A 22,406-nucleotide genomic window follows, 5' to 3' on the forward strand; every position below is an offset into this window, starting at 1 on the left:
AAAGGTCAGTGGTCACACAGCGTGGGCGGGGCATGCAGACAGAGAGCCAGTCAGAGGAGAAAGAAGCGTGTGCGAAGAAAAAGACAGGCAAGTTAAAACAGAACAGCAGGCTGGGGGAGCGGGGCAGACGGGCGGGGCAGAGAACCGGGCGGGGCAGTTAAGGGCGTGACTGGCCCAGGCCCGGTCCAGGTGACCAGGTATTCTAGTGGGGTAGCAGGTAAGTGCTTGGGTGGTGGTGGTAGGTAGGTGAGTACCTTGGGTTCAGGACCAGGGCCGAGCTGCGATTGAGACAGGTGTTGGGGTTCGAGTGATGGTGGTGCTGGGGGCAGGGCTAGCTCAGTAGGGGCGGGACTGGGGCTGCTAAGAAGTGAGTCTGCAGCCTGAGGAGCTGCAACTGGAGCCTCCTCCTCCAGGTCAGGGGTCATACCCTCTAGCTGCAGCACAGGCTGCTGTGACTCAACCTCAACAGCAGGGGGCGCCACCGCCGCAGCCAGCAGAGAGGAAGGAATAGCCAGAGCAGCATCATCTTGCTGTGAAGTATCGTTAAGAGACATTTTATTGGAACAGGCTGCCAAGAGGAAGAACACAGAAACACTCCACAAACTACAGCAGTTTCTCTCTCCGTCTCCGTAGTAACCTTCTCTCTATGTTCCTCCTCCTGGAATCATTTTGACACCAGCCAGATGCAACAACGTGGAGACAACAGATAACCTTACAATATACATTCTTTGTGTATACTAAAGCATATAAAGGGTTAGTGAAGGAACAAACACATTGTATTGTTTACCAGCGGCACAAACATCACTCTGAAGAACATAGAATACAGTTGAAGTCGAAAGTTTACATACACTTAGGTTGGTGTCATTAAAACTAGTTTTTCAAACACTCCACAAATGTTTTGTTAACCTCTCTGTTAACCACCCGTGGGACACGCTGCCAACAACCAGTAAAATAGCAGGGCGGCAAATAAAAAAACAACAAAAATCTCATAATTCAAATTTCTCAGACATACAACTATTATATCCCATTTTAAAGATAATGTTCTCGTTAATCCAACCACATTGTCCGATTTCAAAAAGGCTTTACGGCGAAAGCATAACATTAGATTATGTTAGGACAGCGCCTAAACAAGAATACCACACAGCCATTTTCCAAGCAAGGAGAAGCGTCACAAAAACCAGAAATACAGCTAAAATGAATCACTAACCTTTGATGATCTTCATCAGATGGCACTCATAGGACTTCATGTTACACAATACATGTATGTTTTGTTCGATAAAGTTAATATTTATATCCATAAACCCCATTTTACATTGGCGCGTGATGTTCAGAAATGATTTGCCTCCCAAAACTTCCGGTGAATGAGCACATGAATTTACAAAAATACTCATCATAAACTTTGATAAAATTTACAACAGTTATTGAAAGAATTATAGATACACTTCTCCTTAATACAACCGCTGTGTCAGATTTCATGGCGAAAGCACATTGTTCAATATTCCGAGTACAGAGCTCAGCCATCAAAGCAAGCTATACAGTTACCCGCCAAGTTCTGGAGTCAACTAAACTCAGAAATATTATTATAAATCTTCACTTACCTTTGCTGATCTTTGTCGGAATGCACTCCCAGGACTCCCACAAGAAATGTTCGTTTTGTTCGATAAACTCCATATTTATGTCCAAATACCTCCGTTTTGTTCGCGCGTTCAGATCACTAATCCAAAGGCACAATGCGCGAGCAATAAACCCGAGACGAAAAGTCAAATAGTTCCATTACCGTTCGTAGAAACATGTCAAACGATGTTTACAATCAATCCTTAGGGTCTTTTTAACATAAATCTTCGATAATATTCCAACCGGACAATAGCGTATTCATTACAGAGGAAAAAGAAGGAGCGGCGCACCTGCGTGAGCGCACAGTAAACAACTCACTGGTCCCAGGCTTGAGGCAGCTCTTATTCTCTCCCCAGTAACAGTAGAAGCATGAAACAAGGTTCTAAAGACTGTTGACATCTAGTGGAAGCCTTAGGAAGTGCAAAATGACCCCACAGACACTGTAGTTTGGAAAGGCAATCAGTTGAAAAACTACAAACCACTTCCTGGTTGGATTTTTTCTCAGGTTTTTGCCTGCCATATGAGTTCTGTTATACTCACAGACATCATTCAAACAGTTTTAGAAACTTCAGAGTGTTTTCTATCCAAATCTACTAATAATATGCATATCCAACCTTCTGGGCCCGAGTAGCAGGCAGTTTAATTTGGGCATGTTATTCATCTGAATTTCCAAATACTGCCCCCTGTCACTAAAAAGTTAAACTATAGTTTTGGCAAGTCGGTTAGGACATCTACTTTGTGCATGACACAAGTAATTTTTCCAACAATTGTTTCGAGACAGATTATTTCACTTAAACAGATTGGAAAATTCCAGAAAATTATGTAATGGCTTTAGAAGCTTCTGATAGGCTAATTGACATCATTGGAGTCAATTGGAGGTGTACCTGTGGATGTATTTCAAGGCCTACCTTCAATCTCAGTGCCTCTTTGCTTGACAACATGGGAAAATCAAAAGAAATCAGCCACGACCTCAGAAAAAAAATGGTAGACCTCCACAAGTCTGGTTCATCCTTGGGAGCAATTTCCAAACGCCTGAAGGTACCACATTCATCTGTACAAACAATAGTACGTAAGTATAAACACCATGGGACCAATGTACTTTGGTGAGAAAAGTGCAAATCAATCCCATAACAACAGCAAAGGACCTTGTGAAGATGCTGGAGGAAACAGGTAAAAGTATATTTATCCACAGTAAAACGAGTCCTAAAGGCCGCTCAGCAAAGAAGAAGCCACTGCTCCAAAACCGCCATAAAAAAGCCAGACTACGTTTTGCAACTGCACATGGGGACAAAGATAGTACTTTTTGGAGAAATGTCCTCTGGTCTGATGAAACAAAAATAGAACTGTTTGGCCATAATGACCATCGTTATGTTTGGAGGAAAAAGGAGGCGGCTTGCAAGCCGAAGAACACCATCCCAACCGTGAAGCACGGGGGTGGCAGCATCATGTTGTGGGGGTGCTTTGCTGCAGGAGGGACTGGTGCACTTCACAAAATAGATGGCATCGTGAGGAAGGAAAATTATGTGGATATATTGAAGCAACATCTCAAGACATCAGTCAGGAACTTAAATCTTGGTCGCAAATGGGTCTTCCAAATGGACAATGACCCCAAGCATACTTCTAAGTTGTGGCAAAATGGCTTAAGGATCCTATAGAAAATTTGTGGTCAGAACTGAAAAAGCGTGTGCGAGCAAGGAGGCCTACAAACCTGAATCAGTTACACCAGCTCTGTCAGGAGGAATGGGCAAAAATTCTCCCAACTTATTGTTGGAAGCTTGTGGAAGGCTACCTGAAACGTTTGACCCAAGTTAAACAATTGAAAGGCAATGCTACCAAATACTAATTGAGTGCATGTAAACTTCTGACCAACTGGTAATGTGATGAAAGAAATAGAAATCTCTAATATTATTCTGACATTTCACATTCTTAAAATAAAGTGGTGATCCTAACTGACTTAAGACAGGGCATTTACAAGGATTAAATGTCAGGAATTGTGAAAAACTGAGTTTAAATGTATTTGGCTAAGGTGTATGTAAACTTCCGACTTCAACTGTATATCACATGTAATAACGTCATTTCAGCCCGTTTTACCCACAGAGAGGCATCTACTGCTATATCTCCACTCTGCCCTCCCTCCCTCTACTTCACTCCTGCCGCTCTCTTCTCCCTCCCTCCCTCTCTCCTTTCCCTCCTTCCACTCCTCCCTCTCTCTCCTTTTCCTCCCTCTCTCTCCTACCTGCTGAGGAGTGGCGGATATCTTGAACCCGGACGGGTCGATGCAGTTGGCCGGGTCATGCTGGTATCCAGAGTAACCACCAGACGAGGGGTCCTGGATGACTGGCGGATCCTCTCTGACTGGCTCTGAGGAGCGGGTGATGGCTGGCTCTGTGGGCAGGCCAACCTAATGGGATTTCGAAACTGGGGTTACAACAAACAGGCGTTTTAAAACGAAAATGAGGTGCACTATATATACAAAAGTATGTGGACACCCCTTCAAATTAGTGGATTAAGCTATTTCAACCCCACCAGGTGTATAGAAATTGAGCACACAGCCATGCAATCTCCATAGACAAACATTGGCAGTAAAATGTCCTTACTGAAGAGCTCAGTGACTTACATCGTGGCACCGTCATAGGATGCCACCTTTCCAACAAGTGAGTTTGGTCCCTGGTAGAGCTGCCCGGTCAACTGTAAGTGCTGTTATTGTGAATTGGAAACGTCTAGGAGCAACAACGGCCCAGCCGCGAAGTGGTAGGCCACACAAGCTCACAGAACGGGACCGCCGAGTGCTGAAGCGCGGAGCACGTAAAAATCATCTGTCCTCGGCTGCAACACACACTGCCGAGTTCCAAACTGCCTCTGGAAGCAACGTCAGCACAAGAACTGTTCATTGGTAGCTTCATGAAATGGGTTTCCATGGCCGAGCAGCCGCACACAAGCCTAAGATCACCATGCGCAATGCCAAGTGTCGGTTCGAGTGGTGTAAAGCTCACCGCCATTGGACTCTGGAGCAGTGAAAACGCGTTCTCTGGAGTGATGAATCACGCTTCACCATCTGGCAGTCCGACTGACTGGGTTTGGCGGATGCCAGGAGAACTCTACCTGCCCGAATGCATAGTGCCAACTGTAAAGTTTGGTGGAGGAGGAATAATGGTCTGGGGCTGTTTTTCATGGTTGGGGCTAGTGCCCTTAGTTCCAGTGAAGGGAAGTCTTAACGCTACAGCGTACAATGACATTCTAGACGATTCTGTGCTTCCAACTTTGTGGCAACAGTTTGGGGAAGGCCCTTTCCTGTTTCAACATGACATGAGATGTTTGACGAGCAGGTGTCTTAATGTAACTGTATTCTTCATAATTCAGTCTTTTTGACTGCGAACATGAATGAAATCAAATCAAAAATCTAATATTAAAAAAAATGTTTTAAAAAATCGGACCGACCTCGTCATTGAGCGTCTCGTCTAGTTCCTGGTCAGTGTAGGCCCCGCCCTCTGTGTCCGTGTCCTCGTAGTCAGAAGTGTGGCGGCTGTCCGTGCTGTACATGGAGTACTCACTGCCCGGGGCTGACAGATATGACAGACGGTCATCATGGATGTCAAGGTCATCGTCCGGCGCACCGTCCGCCTGGGGAGAGGAAGAGGAGGAAGATGGGAGTGGTGGATGGGAAGAAATATGCAGTTTTTTTTAGGGTTGCTTCAGCGGGTGAGTCAGAAATGATTAGATGTTATTCAAAAGAAAAGAAGCGCAATGCGTTTGGAAAGATATTTATGAGCGACTTTTTTTCTTTTTTAAACCGTGAAACTACAATTGAGTGTTTCTCTCACCTTGCCCTCTGACACCCAGACCAACTGGTTCTGTTGCTGCTGGATCGTCTCCTTCAGAGCTCCGTACCAGCCATCGTTCATGTTGTTCATGTTGATGGTAGCTAACAGAGGACAGAAGGGTTACCATGTTACTGGTTAGCATGATGCTGCTATTTAGCATGAGAACAATTCAACATGAATGGATCCCTGAGGAATTCCACCAGATATAGTGGCCTTATTACACGGAACAAAAATGTAAACGAAACATGCAACAATTTCAAAGATTTTACTGAGTTACAGTTCATATAAGGAAATCAGTCAATTTAAATAAATAAATTATGGATTTCATGACTGGGAATGCAGATATGTATATGTTGGTCGCAGATACCATAAAAAAAAAGGTAGGGGTGTGGATCAGAAATTGTATTAATTGTCCGTAGCTTATGCTTGCCCATACCGTAACCCCACCTCTACCATGGAGCACTCTGTTCACAATGTTGACATCAGCAAACCACTCGTCCATACGACACCATACACTCTGTCTGCTATCTGTCCTGTACGGTTGAAACAGGGATTCATCCGTGAAGAGCACACTTCTCCAGGGTGCCAGTGGCCATCAATGGTGAGCATTTTCCCACTGAAGTCGGTTACGATGCCGAACTGTAGTCAGGTCAAGACCCTGGTGAAGACAACGAGCACATAGTTGAGCTTCCCTTTGATGGTTTCTGACAGTTTGTGCAGAAATTCTTCTTTTGTGCAAATCAACAGTTTCATCAGCTGTCTGGTGGCTGGTCTCAGACGATCCCGCAGACGAAGAAGCTGGATGTGGAGGTCCTGGGCTGGCATGGTTACATGTGGTCTGTGGTTGTGAAGCTGGATGTGGAGGTCCTGGGCTGGCATGGTTACATGTGGTCTGTGGTTGTGAAGCTGGATGTGGAGGTCCTGGGCTGGCATGGTTACATGTGGTCTGTGGTTGTGAAGCTGGATGTGGAGGTCCTGGGCTGGCATGGTTACATGTGGTCTGTGGTTGTGAAGCTGGATGTGGAGGTCCTGGGCTGGCATGGTTACATGTGGTCTGTGGTTGTGAAGCTGGATGTGGAGGTCCTGGGCTGGCATGGTTACATGTGGTCTGTGGTTGTGAAGCTGGATGTGGAGGTCCTGGGCTGGCATGGTTACATGTGGTCTGTGGTTGTGAAGCTGGATGTGGAGGTCCTGGGCTGGCATGGTTACATGTGGTCTGTGGTTGTGAAGCTGGATGTGGAGGTCCTGGGCTGGCATGGTTACATGTGGTCTGTGGTTGTGAAGCTGGATGTGGAGGTCCTGGGCTGGCATGGTTACATGTGGTCTGTGGTTGTGAAGCTGGATGTGGAGGTCCTGGGCTGGCATGGTTACATGTGTTCTGCGGTTGTGAAGCTGGATATGGAGGTCCTGGGCTGGCATGGTTACATGTGGTCTGTGGTTGTGAAGCTGGATGTGGAGGTCCTGGGCTGGCATGGTTACATGTGGTCTGTGGTTGTGAAGCTGGATGTGGAGGTCCTGGGCTGGCATGGTTACATGTGGTCTGTGGTAGTGAAGCCGGATGGACATACTGACAAATTCTCTAAAACGACGTTGGAGGCAGCTTATGGTAGAGAAATGAACAATCAATTATCTGGCAACAGCTCTGGTGGACATTCCTGCAGTCAACATACCAATTGCACACTCCCTCAAAACTTGAGACCTCTGTGGCGTTGTGCTGTGTGACAAAACTGCACATTTTAGAGTGGCCTTTTATTGTCCCCGGCACAAGGTGAAAATGTGTAATAATCATGCTGTTTAATCAGCTTCTTGATATGCCACACCTGTCAGGTGGATGGATTATCATGGCAAATTTGTGCACACAAATTGAGAGAAAAGCTTTTTGTGCGTATGGAACATTTCTGGGATCTTTTATTTCAGGTCATGAAAACATGGGACCACCACTTTACATGTTGCGTTGATATTTCTGTTCAGTGTAGACACCCGTGTGAATCATTCACATTTGTTAACATGCTACTTTCATGACCAAGCAATCAAAAGGTTCCAGAATCAAAATGGTTCCAGAATCAAAATGGTTCCAGAATCAAAATGGTTCCAGAATCAAAATGGTTCCAGAATCAAATGGTTCCAGAATCAAAATGGTTCCAGAATCAAATGGTTCCAGAATCAAAATGGTTCCAGAATCAAATGGTTCCAGAATCAAATGGTTCCAGAATCAAAATGGTTCCAGAATCAAATGGTTCCAGAATCAAAATGGTTCCAAAATCAAATGGTTCCAGAATCAAAATGGTTCCAGAATCAAAATGGTTCCAGAATCAAAATGGTTCCAGAATCATGCTTATGAGCAGTATGTGTGTGAAAATGGCTGGGTATTTAACAGGGCCAAAGATATCTTGTGGACTTCCTCTGGGATCTATTCCTGAACCCTTGTTCTTTGAACAACATCTCATAACACCGTCATAATATAGACCCATTTCCCAGCCACGTCATGAAAAGTTGTGCAGGTTCTCACCAGAAAGATGTAATCCTATGACTTCAAATGCAGCAAATTAATAAACACGTGGCTGAAGAACTGCAACATTTACCTGGACCTAACTCTGCAGATAGTGCTACTGGGTGATTTGAAAAGTCTTAGTCAATCAATCAATAATATAATAATACTTTTAGCAAAAAAAATGTCTTTAACTTACAATATGTAAAAGCTATGAGAATAGAAAGGTTCAAAACTTTTGTGAAGCATCACAGCACAGTTGAAAAATATATGGCAAATATAAATCCAATATGGATGGTGTTACGAGATAGATGGGAGGGGTTGAACGGAGCTGAAGGGTGGGACTAATAACAAACAAAAGATAACTAACGTAAAATATACTGTGTCTGTAAAATGTATATAGTATGTAAAAGCTGGAAGCAGAAGCCTAAGTATTGTTGTCCATAAGTTTACTCCAATTATGGGAGGTAGGGTTAGGGGAAAATAATGAAGGAAAATATATTTTAAAAAGCTGTGTATATTTATATATATATATATATATATACACAACAAAAATATATGGGGGATTGGAAATGATGCAGAAGATTACATAACTAGAAGCTACATCTGCAATAGTAAAGCTGATCGACCCACTAATCAACAAACACCTAATCAGTTGATTATCCTCTACAACATGGCAGATGTCGTCGGAGGGTTGATTACCTAGAAGCTGGCAAGCCTGCGAGGCAATGTAAAACATCCCAAATAAAGCTAGACGAAGCCAGAAGAATAATCTACGTGTTGGTATAGCATCAGTCTGGTGTTTTCAGATCAACGTCACTGTTAAGGTAGTCAAGGTTCCGTCATCAGGGTTAGCTATCCTGCTATAGTCAAGGTTCCGTCATCAGGGTTAGCTATCCTGCTATAGTCAAGGTTCCGTCATCAGGGTTAGCTATCCTGCTATAGTCAAGGTTCCGTCATCAGGGTTAGCTATCCTGCTATAGTCAAGGTTCCGTCATCAGGGTTAGCTATCCTGCTATAGTCAAGGTTCCGTCATCAGGGTTAGCTATCCTGCTATAGTCAAGGTTCCGTCATCAGGGTTAGCTATCCTGCTATAGTCAAGGTTCCGTCATCAGGGTTAGCTATCCTGCTATAGTCAAGGTTCCGTCATCAGGGTTAGCTATCCTGCTATAGTCAAGGTTCCGTCATCAGGGTTAGCTATCCTGCTATAGTCAAGGTTCCGTCATCAGGGTTAGCTATCCTGCTATAGTCAAGGTTCCGTCATCAGGGTTAGCTATCCTGCTATAGTTAAGGTTCCGTCATCAGGGTTAGCTATCCTGCTATAGTCAAGGTTCAGTCATCAGGGTTAGCTATCCTGCTATAGTCAAGGTTCCGTCATCAGGGTTAGCTATCCTGCTATAGTCAAGGTTCCGTCATCAGGGTTAGCTATCCTGCTATAGTTAAGGTTCCGTCATCAGGGTTAGCTATCCTGCTATAGTCAAGGTTCAGTCATCAGGGTTAGCTATCCTGCTATAGTAAAGGTTCAGTCATCAGGGTTAGCTATCCTGCTATAGTCAAGGTTCCGTCATCAGGGTTAGCTATCCTGCTATAGTCAAGGTTCCGTCATCAGGGTTAGCTATCCTGCTATAGTCAAGGTTCAGTCATCAGGGTTAGCTATCCTGCTATAGTCAAGGTTCCGTCATCAGGGTTAGCTATCCTGCTATAGTCAAGGTTCCGTCATCAGGGTTAGCTATCCTGCTATAGTCAAGGTTCAGTCATCAGGGTTAGCTATCCTGCTATAGTCAAGGTTCCGTCATCAGGGTTAGCTATCCTGCTATAGTCAAGGTTCCGTCATCAGGGTTAGCTATCCTGCTATAGTCAAGGTTCCGTCATCAGGGTTAGCTATCCTGCTATAGTCAAGGTTCCGTCATCAGGGTTAGCTATCCTGCTATAGTCAAGGTTCCGTCATCAGGGTTAGCTATCCTGCTATAGTCAAGGTTCAGTCATCAGGGTTAGCTATCCTGCTATAGTCAAGGTTCAGTCATCAGGGTTAGCTATCCTGCTATAGTCAAGGTTCCGTCATCAGGGTTAGCTATCCTGCTATAGTCAAGGTTCCGTCATCAGGGTTAGCTATCCTGCTATAGTCAAGGTTCAGTCATCAGGGTTAGCTATCCTGCTATAGTCAAGGTTCCGTCATCAGGGTTAGCTATCCTGCTATAGTCAAGGTTCCGTCATCAGGGTTAGCTATCCTGCTATAGTCAAGGTTCCGTCATCAGGGTTAGCTATCCTGTTATAGTCAAGGTTCCGTCATCAGGGTTAGCTATCCTGCTATAGATCTTTTCGGTACGAGGATGTGGGCACATCACTCGTACGTGCCGACTGCTTGTAAATAAAAAAAATAAAAAATTGGTAAACATCATAAAGGTGACATTTTAAATGCCTCAGTACTTACTGGTGAAGAGATGGAGGTTGTTCTTAGTTTCAAGATTCTCTCTCTCTCTCTCTCTCTCTCTCTCTCTCTCTCTCTTTCTCTCTCTGTCTCTCCCCCTTCCCTCAGTACTTACTGGTGAAGAGATGGTGGTTGTTCTTCTTTAGTTTCAAGGCTCTCTCTCTCTCTCTCTCTCCCTCTCTCTCCTCTTTCGCTCTCCTCCCCTTCCCTCAGTACTTACTGGTGAAGAGATCTCTCCCTCTCCCTCTCTCTCCCTCCCTCTCTCTCCCTCTCCCTCCCTTCAGTACTTACTGGTGAAGAGATCTCTCCCTCTCCCTCCCTCTCCCTCTCTCTCCCTCCCTCTCTCTCTCTCTCCCTCTCCCTCCCTTCAGTACTTACTGGTGAAGAGATGGTGGTTGTTCTTCCTTAATTTCAAGGCTCTCTCGTAGAGTTTCCGGGCTGACTTCCTGGACTCAGAACAGAGCCTGGTTCTCATGTTCTTGACCCCCTGCTTGCTGTCCGGGTTGAGGAACACCACGATGGGATACCACTGGGCGTAGTTCAGACGATCCACCGCGTTGGGGGTGATGTCCAGGACTGCATGTTTATCCTACACCAGACAAGACACCATAACTTAGTTGACTTAGCCATTCCTTTTAGCGACTAGTGGAGCAGAGGGCCTCAGACAGACCGTCAGTGCATCTCCAGTGAATCCTGTTCTTGGCAGTTCTCTTTGCGTCGTCAGTGGAATCGCATTGGACAAAGGCTACATTTGAAATAGTCATTCTGACCGCATCACAAAAATATCTAAAACCGTACATCACCAACACCACAACAGTTTTACAATAAAATAAAAAAACAGTCCTATTGAAAGGAGCGACTGACTGTATGTTTAAAAGAAAACTCACTCTGTCGATGATCTGCTTGATGGTGTGGAGACGGATGATTCCTGAACTACGCTGGTCTGTACCTGCGTCTCTAGGTTCACTCTCTGGAACACCGGGGAAAGAACGGTTTCAGCATTCTACAATCAAACTGTTAACAGAGTTCTACCATCGTCAGAGCATTTCCACGTCATTCTGATACGCTGTCTTACTCACTTGCAAGTTCAAACAGATCAGGCTCCTCCCGGGAGATTTTCTCACGTGCCACGTCTGCGATGGGTCCAAATACCACCACAGGTCTGAGGAAACCAGCTGGACAAAGGAACAGAGGACAGACTGTGAGAGGATGGTGTAGCAGTAGTGTTCCATCCTAACCTACATGTCATCAGAGGACAGACTGAGAGGATGGTGTAGCAGTAGTGTTCCATCCTAACCTATCATAAGGTTCTTGGCTCTATAGCCAGTGATCTAGTATAGCCTTTCCAACTTTCTACATTTACTGAAAAATCTAAAAAGTTGGTGGTGCGTTAAGACATATGAAAACGGTGCTCTGTTCTCCTTTAAATAAAACACTACAAACTCACCACTATTAGACGAAGAGTTAGAGACAGACGGAGGAGGGGTTAGGGAGGAGGGGTTAGGGAGGAGGAGCTAGGGAGGAGGGGTTAGGGAGGAGGAGCTAGGGAGGAGGGGTTAGGGAGGAGGAGCTAGGGAGGAGGGGTTAGGGAGGAGGAGCTAGGGAGGAGGGGTTAGGGAGGAGGAGCTAGGGAGGAGGGGTTAGGGAGGAGGAGCTAGGGAGGAGGGGTTAGGGAGGAGGGGCTAGCGAGGAGGGGCTAGCGAGGAGGGGCTAGCGAGGAGGGGCTAGCGAGGAGGGGCTAGCGAGGAGGGGTCACTATCAGAGTTGTCGGTCCTCACCCTCTCTCAGCACCACCCTCTCGTAAGCGGGAAACTTGGTCTGTACGGGCTGGGCCGACAGGTCCTCTCTGCTTTTCCTCAGGTTCCTTTTGGAGCTCCTCAGGCCCCTGAACCTCCAGAAGTCTGCCCTGTCGCCCCCTGCTGTCTTAGGGAGGGTGTACTGCATGCTGGACAGCTGCTCCGCTCTGGAGACACCAGAGAACATTTGTTATATTATGTTTTTCTCCGTAACAGAGAATGAGATGTAGCTCTCTGTAAAACCCAGATGGAGGTCTAATGAGATGTAGCTCTCTGTAAAACCCAGATGGAGGTCTATTGAGATGTAGCTCTCTGTAAAACCCAGATGGAGGTCTAGTCTAATGAGATGTAACTCTCTGTAAAACCCAGATGGAGGTCTAATGAGATGTAGCTCTCTGTAAAACCCAGATGGAGGTCTATTGAGATGTAGCTCTCTGTAAAACCCAGATGGAGGTCTAGTCTAATGAGATGTAACTCTTTGTAAAACCCAGATGGAGGTCTAATGAGATGTAGCACTCTGTAAAACCCAGATGGAGGTCTATTGAGATGTAGCTCTCTGTAAAACCCAGATGGAGAGCTAGTCTAATGAGATGTAGCTCTCTGTAAAACCCAGATGGAGGTCTAATGAGATGTAGCTCTCTGTAAAACCCAGATGGAGGTCTAATGAGATGTAGCTCTCTGTAAAACCCAGATGGAGGTCTATTGAGATGTAGCTCTCTGTAAAACCCAGATGGAGGTCTATTGAGATGTATCTCTCTGTAAAACCCAGATGGAGGTCTAGTCTAATGAGATGTAGCTCTCTGTAAAACCCAGATGGAGGTCTAATGAGATGTAGCACTCTGTAAAACCCAGATGGAGGTCTATTGAGATGTATCTCTCTGTAAAACCCAGATGGAGGTCTAGTCTAATGAGATGTAGCTCTCTGTAAAACCCAGATGGAGGTCTAATGAGATGTAGCTCTCTGTAAAACCCAGATGGAGGTCTATTGAGATGTAGCTCTCTGTAAAACCCAGATGGAGGTCTATTGAGATGTAGCTCTCTGTAAAACCCAGATGGAGGTCTAGTCTAATGAGATGTAGCTCTCTGTAAAACCCAGATGGAGGTCTAATGAGATGTAGCTCTCTGTAAAACCCAGATGGAGGTCTAGTCTAATGAGATGTAGCTCTCTGTAAAACCCAGATGGAGGTCTAATGAGATGTAGCTCTCTGTAAAACCCAGATGGAGGTCTAATGAGATGTAGCTCTCTGTAAAACCCAGATGGAGGTCTATTGAGATGTATCTCTCTGTAAAACCCAGATGGAGGTCTAGTCTAATGAGATGTAGCTCTCTGTAAAACCCAGATGGAGGTCTAATGAGATGTAGCTCTCTGTAAAACCCAGATGGAGGTCTAGTCTAATGAGATGTAGCTCTCTGTAAAACCCAGATGGAGGTCTAATGAGATGTAGCTCTCTGTAAAACCCAGATGGAGGTCTATTGAGATGTAGCTCTCTGTAAAACCCAGATGGAGGTCTATTGAGATTGAAACGTTGGGGCATCAAAATCACCCGTGCTTGAGTTTCTTTTCTACTCAGGAGAATGAGAGGGACAGACAGAGCTCTTAGTAGAGACACCTCTAAAGGGCTTTGATGTGTCTGTGACACTGTCCAGGAAACTTGGCATGGCTAACGTTAATACTGTCAACAGAGGCACTTACATGGCAATGATAATCATAACAAATGTGGTTAAAGCTATGAGAGGACAACGTGACATCAACATTGTTATGATAAATTGTGACCAGTGCGAATCTTGTTCCTCTATTATTTTAATGTATTTATATGATTGTCTTAACCAGGTAAGTTATATGCAACACATTCTCTTTTCAAATAAACAAACTGACTTCTGTGATACAAACACCTAGAGGAGCCAAATGGGCAGGATCGAAGAAGACAGAATAGCAGAAGGAGGAGACAGAATAGCAGCATTTTTTACATATTTTTTTACATTTTACATTTTAGTCATTTAGCAGACGCTCTTATCCAGAGCGACTTACAGTAGTGAATGCATACATTTTTTCTCCGTACTGGTCCCCCGTGGGAATCGAACCCACAACCCTGGCGTTGCAAACACCATGCTCTACCAACTGATCCACAAGGAACCGTGTGCAGAAGAAGAGGACAGAATAGCAGCAGAAGGAGGAGACAGAATAGCAGCAGAAGGAGGAGACAGAATAGCAGCAGAAGAAGAGGACAGAATAGCAGCAGAAGGAGGAGACAGAATAGCAGCAGAAGAAGAGGAGACAGAATAGCAGCAGAAGAAGAGGACAGAATAGCAGCAGAAGGAGGAGACAGAATAGCAGCAGAAGGAGGAGACAGAATAGCAGCAGAAGGAGGAGACAGAATAGCAGCAGAAGAAGAGGACAGAATAGCAGCAGAAGGAGGAGGACAGAATAGCAGCAGAAGGAGGAGACAGAATAGCAGCAGAAGAAGAGGACAGAATAGCAGCAGAAGAAGAGGACAGAATAGCAGCAGAAGAAGAGGACAGAATAGCAGCAGAAGGAGGAGACAGAATAGCAGCAGAAGGAGGAGACAGAATAGCAGCAGAAGAAGAGGACAGAATAGCAGCAGAAGGAGGAGACAGAATAGCAGCAGAAGAAGAGGACAGAATAGCAGCAGAAGGAGGAGACAGAATAGCAGCAGAAGGAGGAGACAGAATAGCAGCAGAAGGAGGAGACAGAATAGCAGCAGAAGAAGAGGACAGAATAGCAGCAGAAGGAGGAGACAGAATAGCAGCAGAAGAAGAGGACAGAATAGCAGCAGAAGGAGGAGACAGAATAGCAGCAGAAGGAGGAGACAGAATAGCAGCAGAAGGAGGAGACAGAATAGCAGCAGAAGAAGAGGACAGAATAGCAGCAGAAGGAGGAGACAGAATAGCAGCAGAAGGAGGAGACAGAATAGCAGCAGAAGGAGGAGACAGAATAGCAGCAGAAGGAGGAGACAGAATAGCAGCAGAAGGAGGAGACAGAATAGCAGCAGAAGAAGAGGACAGAATAGCAACAGAAGAAGAGGACAGAATAGCAGCAGAAGAAGAGGACAGAATAGCAGAAGAAAAGAGTGTCATCATCACCTGTTCTTGTTAGGTATAATGCCTCTCTCCACCTCCTGGTGGTTCTTCCCGATGCGGATGGCCAGCCAGGAGCCCAGCTTGCCGTTGTACAGGGTGTCCACCACTCTGAACACCTCTCCCTTGTTGAAGCTCAGGCCGTACGGAGACTCCTTCTCATACTCAAAGTGGGTCCGGATGTAGAACGAGTCGCCCACATCAGACTCCACGATTCGCCGGTACACTGGAGCCAAACACAGACAGAGTCAGAGGGAGAAGAAGAAGTCCAATACATATACATCTCTGGTAGTAGTTCAACCGGTCCCAATTCACTTCCCTTACCCTGACCCTAATATACTGGGATTGCAGATCTGTAAAGTGGAAGCAATATGGTGGAAGCTTCACCCCTAAACTGATCATACCTATCCAGACCCTTCAGAGTGGGGGGAGGGTAGTGAGTGAAGGGGACCAGCTCAGTTTATTTTCATCCAGTTTCCTCTCGTCCTCCTGCACTCACCATCCTTCTTCTTCTGGGCCAGGATGGTGACCTCTTCACCTTTAGGGAGGTCAAGGAGGAACAGCACCGCCTCTTCTCGGATTATATTAGCAAAATCCACATTATTAACCTGGAAAAAAACAGGGAGCTGTACGGTTATTCTTTTCATTTGTTTAACGTTTTTTTGTGGACATATGTATCAAAGAGATGAAGAGGATTAAAGTAAGTAGGTAGTTTCAATGTGTTGTTGTTGTCGAATCTATATTTGACAACGGATGATACCACCACAACAACACAGTCTCCTTGTTATCCAGTTGACTATGTATCCTTGGAAACCATTGTGGACATCTAAAGTGTTGGATAAGTGTTCACTCGTGACCTGGGAAAAGGTTATGGGTTCAATTACCCCCAGGGATCAGATACACTTACTAAATGTAGGCACTGACAGAACTGACATAGAGCCGAAGTCAGAAGTTTACATACACCTTAGCCAAATACATTTAAACTCAGTTTTTCATAATTCCTGACATTTAATCCTAGTAAAAATTCCCTGTTTTAGGTCAGTTAGGATCACCACTTTATTTTAAGAATGTGAAATGTCAGAATAATAGTAGAGAGAATGATTTATTTCAGCTTTTATTTCTTTTATCACATTCCCAGTGGGTCAGAAGTTTACATACACTCAATTAGTATTTGGTAGCATTGCCTTTAAATTGTTGAACTTGGGTCAAACGTTTCAGGTAGCCTTCCACAAGCTTTCAACAATAAGTTGGGAGAATTTTGGCCCATTCCTCCTGACAGAGCTGGTGTAACTGTGTCAGGTTTGTAGGCCTCCTTGCTCGCACACGCTTCTTCAGTTCTGCCCACAAATGTTCTATAGGATTGAGGTCAGGGATTTGTGATGGCCATCCAATACCTTGACTTTGTTGTCCTTAAGCCATTTTGCCACAACCTTGGAAGTATGCTTGAGGTCATTGTCCATTTGGAAGACCCATTTGCAACCAAGCTTTAAGTCCCTGACTGATGTCTTGAGATGTTGCTTCAATATATCCACATAATTTTCCTTCCTCACGATGGCATGTATTTTGTGAAGTGCACCAGTCCCTCCTGCAGCAAAGCACCCCCACAACATGATGCTGCCACCCCCGTGCTTCACGGTTGGGATGGTGTTCTTCAGCTTGCAAGCTTCTCCCTTTTTCCTCCAAACATAACGATGGTCATTATGGCTAAACAGTTCTATTTTTGTTTCATCAGACCAGAGGACATTTCTCCAAAAAGTACGATCTTTGTCCCCATGTGCAGTTGCAAACCGTAGTCTGGCTTTTTTATGGCGGTTTTGGATCAGTGGCTTCTTCCTTGTTGAGTGGCCTCTCAGGTTATGTCGATATAGGACTCGTTTTACTCTGGATACAGATACTTTTGTACCCGTTTCCTCCAGCATCTTCACGAGGTCCTTTGCTGTTCTGGGATTGATTTGCACTTTTCGCACCAAAGTACATTCATCTCTAGGAGACAGAACGCATCTCCTTCCTGAGCGGTATGACGGCTGCGTGGTCCCATGGTGTTTATACTTGCGTACTATTGTTTGTACAGATGAACGTGGTACCTTCAGGCGTTTGGAAATTGCTCCCAAGGATGAACCAGACTTGTGGAGGTCTACAATTTTTTTCTGAGGTCTTGGCTGATTTCTTTTGATTTTCCCATGATGTCAAGCAAAGAAGCACTGAGTTTGAAGGTAGGCCTTGAAATACATCTACAGGTACACATCCAATTGACTCAAACAATGTCAATTAGCCTATCAGAAGCTTCTAAAGCCATGATATCATTTTCTGGAATTTTCCAAGCTGTTAAAGGCACAGTCAACTTAGTGAATGTAAACGTTTGAACCACTGGAATTGTGATACAGTGAATTATAAGTGAAATAATCTGTCTGTAAACAATTGTTGGAATAATTACTTGTGTCATGCGCAAAGTAGATGTCCTAATCGACTTGCCAAAACTATAGTTTGTTAACAAGAAATTTGTGGAGTGGTTGAAAAACGAGTTTTTATGATTCCAACCTAAGTGTATGTAAACTTCCAACTTCAACTGTATATTACACATGTCAGCTGTGGTTAATAGTGCTGATGGTCTACATGTCGAAATGTTTATACAACATCAGCGTTTAAAAGACATTCTCCGGTACTTTTGTATACTTTTTAGCCAGTAGTTCTGAAAGTAGTGCTCATGAGCCAAAAGTGGTCCCCCAAAATGGCGTACTACGTCACATCATGTGCACCATGTCATTTCTCTCTCTCCCAAGCTGAAGCTCATTGGTGGAAATCAAATTACTAGGGGGCTGACTAATTGAGTGGATTTCCTGGCTAATTGAGGTAAGACAGTAATTCTGATCATAGATGATGCATGCACATTGACACATCCAGCCCAAAACGAGATGTTTAAAAAATACTTAGCAGTTGCCAAAGTTCTGGAGCGTGTCTTTAAAATAGTGCTGATGATCTACACCTCTAAAATGTTTACATAACGTCCTTTACAACCCTGACAGAGTTTACTGCACTCTAAACTAAAATCCAAGCCATTACACATTTACGCTCGCAGAGAGAGGAGGCGGAGTGTAAACAGAAAAAGATATACAGCTCGGAGGGAGGAAGAGAAATGGGGCAAACAGAGAAAGAAATGTAAACAGTTTTTGTAGTGATGCCCGTTGCTAGGAGACAGACTCCAAAAGGAGCAGGAATCTCGGAGCAGCCGGGTTTAAAAACCATTAATAAATCACAGAAGACAAGCTTTTTGGATATGTCCCCTATGGGCCCTGGTCACAACTTGTGCACTATGTAGAGAATAGGCTGCCATTTGGGACGCAGGCTTTGAGATACAAACCAAAGCCCTGTGAAAACACGGCTACCGTTACAGACACTGTTAACCACGCTGTAAAAAACAACCACAAACAATGAATAGAGTGTAGCATCTTGTTGTTGTTGTTAAGGCGGCCATTTTACTGTGGTATCCCCTGCAGCATCTTGTTGTTTAGGTGGCCATTTTACTGTGGTATCCTCTGTAGCATCTTGTTGTTGTTTACGCTGCCATTTTACTGTGGTATCCCCTGCAGCATCTTGTTGTTTAGGCGGCCATTTTACTGTGGTATCCTCTGTAGCATCTTGTTGTTGTTTACGCTGCCATTTTACTGTGGTATCCCTGCAGCATCTTGTTGTTTAGGCGGCCATTTTACTGTGGTATCCTCTGTAGCATCTTGTTGTTGTTTAGACGGCCATTTTACTGTGGTATCCCCTGCAGCATCTTGTTGTTTAGGCGGCCATTTTACTGTGTTAACACATATTTGCTAGTATATGCAACATCACCCTTTCTTCTTCAATTCCAGTGGCAACTCAAATGGGATTTCTGTGCAATGAAATTCAGTAGCTGCTAGCATTGATTCAATTTGTGTAGGCATTCACTCACACGTTAGGCTACACAGCATGTGATGAGGATAATTTTAACACAGCAAACGATTTTATCCTATGCAATTTACAGTACAGTGAATGTGATCCCTGTGGAAATTGAACCGACAACCTTTGTGTTGCTGTAGTGAGTGTGTAGTTGCTAATGTATCGTGTCTCACCCTGAGAATTTGGTCCCCCTCCTCCAGACCCTCCTTAGCTGCTGGGCTATCCTCCAGGACTCCTGCTACAAAGATGCCCACATCGTTCCCCCCTGCCAGCCTCAGACCCACACTCTCCCCCTTCTTAAACTTCACCAGCTTCATACTCGGCCTAGGGAGAGAGGAGACAGGGTGGGACGGGGAGAGAGAGAGAGAGAGGAGACAGGGTGAGACGGGGAGAGGGAGAGAGGAGACAGGGTGGGACGGGGAGAGAGAGAGAGAGAGGAGACAGGGTGAGACGGGGAGAGAGAGAGAGGAGACAGGGTGGGACGGGGAGAGAGAGAGAGGAGACAGGGTGGGACGGGGAGAGAGAGGGGAGAGAGAGAGAGGAGACAGGGTGGGACGGGGAGAGAGAGAGAGGAGACAGGGTGAGACGGGGAGAGAGAGAGAGGAGACAGGGTGGGACGGGGAGAGAGAGAGAGGAGACAGGGTGAGACGGGGAGAGAGAGGGGAGAGAGAGAGAGGAGACAGGGTGGGACGGGGGAGAGAGAGAGAGGAGACAGGGTGAGACGGGGAGAGAGAGAGGGGGAGAGAGAGAGAGGAGACAGGGTGGGACGGGGAGAGAGAGAGAGGAGACAGGGTGAGACGGGGAGAGAGAGAGAGGAGACAGGGTGGGACGGGGGAGAGAGAGAGAGGAGACAGGGTGGGACGGGGAGAGAGAGAGAGGAGACAGGGTGGGACGGGGAGAGAGAGAGAGGAGACAGGGTGGGACGGGGGAGAGAGAGAGGAGACAGGGTGGGACGAGGAGAGAGAGGAGACAGGGTAGGACGAGGAGAGAGAGGAGACAGGGTAGGACGGGGAGAGAGAGAGAGGAGACAGGGTAGGACGGGGAGAGAGAGGAGACAGGGTGGGACGGGGGAGAGAGAGGAGACAGGGTAGGACAGGGAGAGAGAGGAGACAGGGTAGGACAGGGAGAGAGAGGAGACAGGGTAGGACAGGGAGAGAGAGGAGACAGGGTAGGACAGGGAGAGAGAGAAGACAGGGTGGGACGGGGAGAGAGAGGAGACAGGGTTGGACGGGGAGAGAGAGAGGAGACGGGGTGGGACGGGAGGAGAGAGAGGAGACGGGGTGGGACGAGGAGAGGAGACAGGTTAGGACAGGGAGAGAGAGGAGACAGGGTATGACGGGGAGAGAGAGGAGACAGGGTGGGACGAGGAGAGGAGACAGGGTGGGACGGGGAGAGAGAGGAGACAGGGTAGGACGAGGAGAGGAGACAGGGTGGGACGGGGAGAGAGAGGAGACAGGGTGGGACGGGGAGAGAGAGGAGACAGGGTGGGACGGGAGAGAGAGAGAGGAGACAGGGTGGGACGGGGAGAGGAGACGGGGTGGGACGAGGAGAGGAGACGGGGTGGGACGAGGAGAGGAGACGGGGTGGGACGAGGAGAGGAGACGGGCCAAAGATCAGTGAAGTTTAAACGTTATATAGTCATGGCAGGTCATGGCTCACATCAACACCATTATCCCAGAAACCCTAGATCCACAGATGATGCAATCCTCTATTGCAATCCACACTGTCCTTTCCCACCTGGACAAAAGGAACACCTATATGAGAATGCTATTCATTGACTATAGCTCAGCATTCAACACCGTAGTGTCCTCAAAGCTCATCAATAAGCTAAGGACCCTGGGACTAAACACCTCCCTCTGCAACTGGATCCTGGACTTCCTGACGGGCCGCCCCCAGGTGGTATGGGTAGGTAACAACACATCTGCCACACTGATCCTCAACACAGGGGCCCCTCAAGGGTGCATGCTCAGTCCCCTCCTGTACTCCCTGTTCACTCATGACTGCACGGCCAGGCACGACTCCAACCCCATTATTAAGTTTGCCGATGACACAACAGTGGTAGGCCTGATCACCGACAACTTGCCGACACCGCACGGCAAGCGGTACCAGAGCGCCAAGTCTAGGTCCAAGAGGCTTCTAAACAGTTTCTACCCCCAAGCCATAAGACTCCTGAACACCTAATCAAATGGCTACCCAGACTATTTGCATTGCCCCCCCCCCTCCCCCTCCCAGGATACTGTTAGAGACAGGTGAACAGATACTTCTACATACCGTAGGATGCTGTCATCATGAGCAGCGCTGGGCACAGGGGCATCAGCGGGGCTGACTGGCAGGTCCACATCAGGCTGGCCTGGCTGGGCATATACTGGCTTGGGTTCTGAGGAAAAACACGCACGCACGCACGCACACACACACACGCGCACACACACAGAGAGTGAGAGAGACAATATCAACTGCACTATTCATACAAGAGGATGTACTGAATGGTCAGATGCAGGTCAGACACCACAATACACCTTTATACTGACACCTCTCAACACACAGACCATGAGGCAAATCCTCAAGGAACAAAATGTGTGCATACACTCTCTCACACATGGAAGCACACGAACACACACCCACACAGAGACACTCAGCTGGCTGCAGGGCAGTAGGGGAACGTCAGAGTCCATCAACTCACACTACAGTCTAACTACAGGCTGCAGCCTCAACCAAGCTCAGCACAGCACACAGCACAGCACAGAGCACACAGCACAGCATAGCACAGCACAGCACAGCACAGCACAGCACAGCACAGCAGCACAGCACAGAGCACAGCACAGAGCACAGCACAGCACACAGCACAGAGCACAGCACACAGCACAGCAAGCGTCTAGATTTAATCTTGGTAGCTGGGCTCAAACATTTGTACATGTTAAGTGTATTGCTCAAGGGCACAAAGGCAGAATGCATCTAGCGTAGCTAAAATCCCCATAAATGGTATCCTGTTGGACTTGGGATTCAACCCTGCGACCTTCTACTTGAACCATCTAACATTTAGGTTACCTGCCACCCTCTAAAAGGTTACCGGTTAAGGTTAAATGGTTAGTTGTTCTGACCTGGTAGAGGAGGGACCGGTTTCTCCTCCCTGGTGACAGACTTCTCCAGGGGTTTGGGCAGGGCAGGAGCCTCTTCTGCTAGCTTGGGTGGCACCGCTGTCGGCTTCGAGATCCTCTCCTCCTCCTCACGACTTCTGTGAC

General features: G+C 46.4%; 1 protein-coding gene across 12 annotated transcripts in view; it reads right to left on the bottom strand.

Annotated features, from left to right (window-relative positions):
* The window catches only part of LOC106584727 (tight junction protein ZO-1), a 174,627-nt gene that overhangs the window by 26,977 nt on the left and 125,244 nt on the right, over window positions 1-22,406 (bottom strand). For 11 of the 12 annotated variants that reach the window (XM_045706367.1, XM_045706359.1, XM_045706357.1 and 8 more), the window contains 13 exons: window positions 22,266-22,405; window positions 21,439-21,544; window positions 19,341-19,491; window positions 15,743-15,851; window positions 15,250-15,469; window positions 12,130-12,314; window positions 11,431-11,526; window positions 11,239-11,321; window positions 10,730-10,940; window positions 5,436-5,536; window positions 5,053-5,235; window positions 3,851-4,015; window positions 255-530 (listed from right to left, as the gene is read on the bottom strand). In XM_045706367.1, the coding sequence (XP_045562323.1) occupies window positions 255-530; window positions 3,851-4,015; window positions 5,053-5,235; window positions 5,436-5,536; window positions 10,730-10,940; window positions 11,239-11,321; window positions 11,431-11,526; window positions 12,130-12,314; window positions 15,250-15,469; window positions 15,743-15,851; window positions 19,341-19,491; window positions 21,439-21,544; window positions 22,266-22,405 (2,026 nt within the window). The remainder of the gene's footprint in view (window positions 1-254; window positions 531-3,850; window positions 4,016-5,052; window positions 5,236-5,435; window positions 5,537-10,729; window positions 10,941-11,238; window positions 11,322-11,430; window positions 11,527-12,129; window positions 12,315-15,249; window positions 15,470-15,742; window positions 15,852-19,340; window positions 19,492-21,438; window positions 21,545-22,265; window position 22,406) is intronic. The other variant, XM_045706361.1, reaches the window with a different exon arrangement.

Source organism: Salmo salar, chromosome ssa23 (assembly GCF_905237065.1).
Source record: "Salmo salar chromosome ssa23, Ssal_v3.1, whole genome shotgun sequence".
Taxonomy (NCBI): Eukaryota; Metazoa; Chordata; class Actinopteri; order Salmoniformes; family Salmonidae; genus Salmo; species Salmo salar.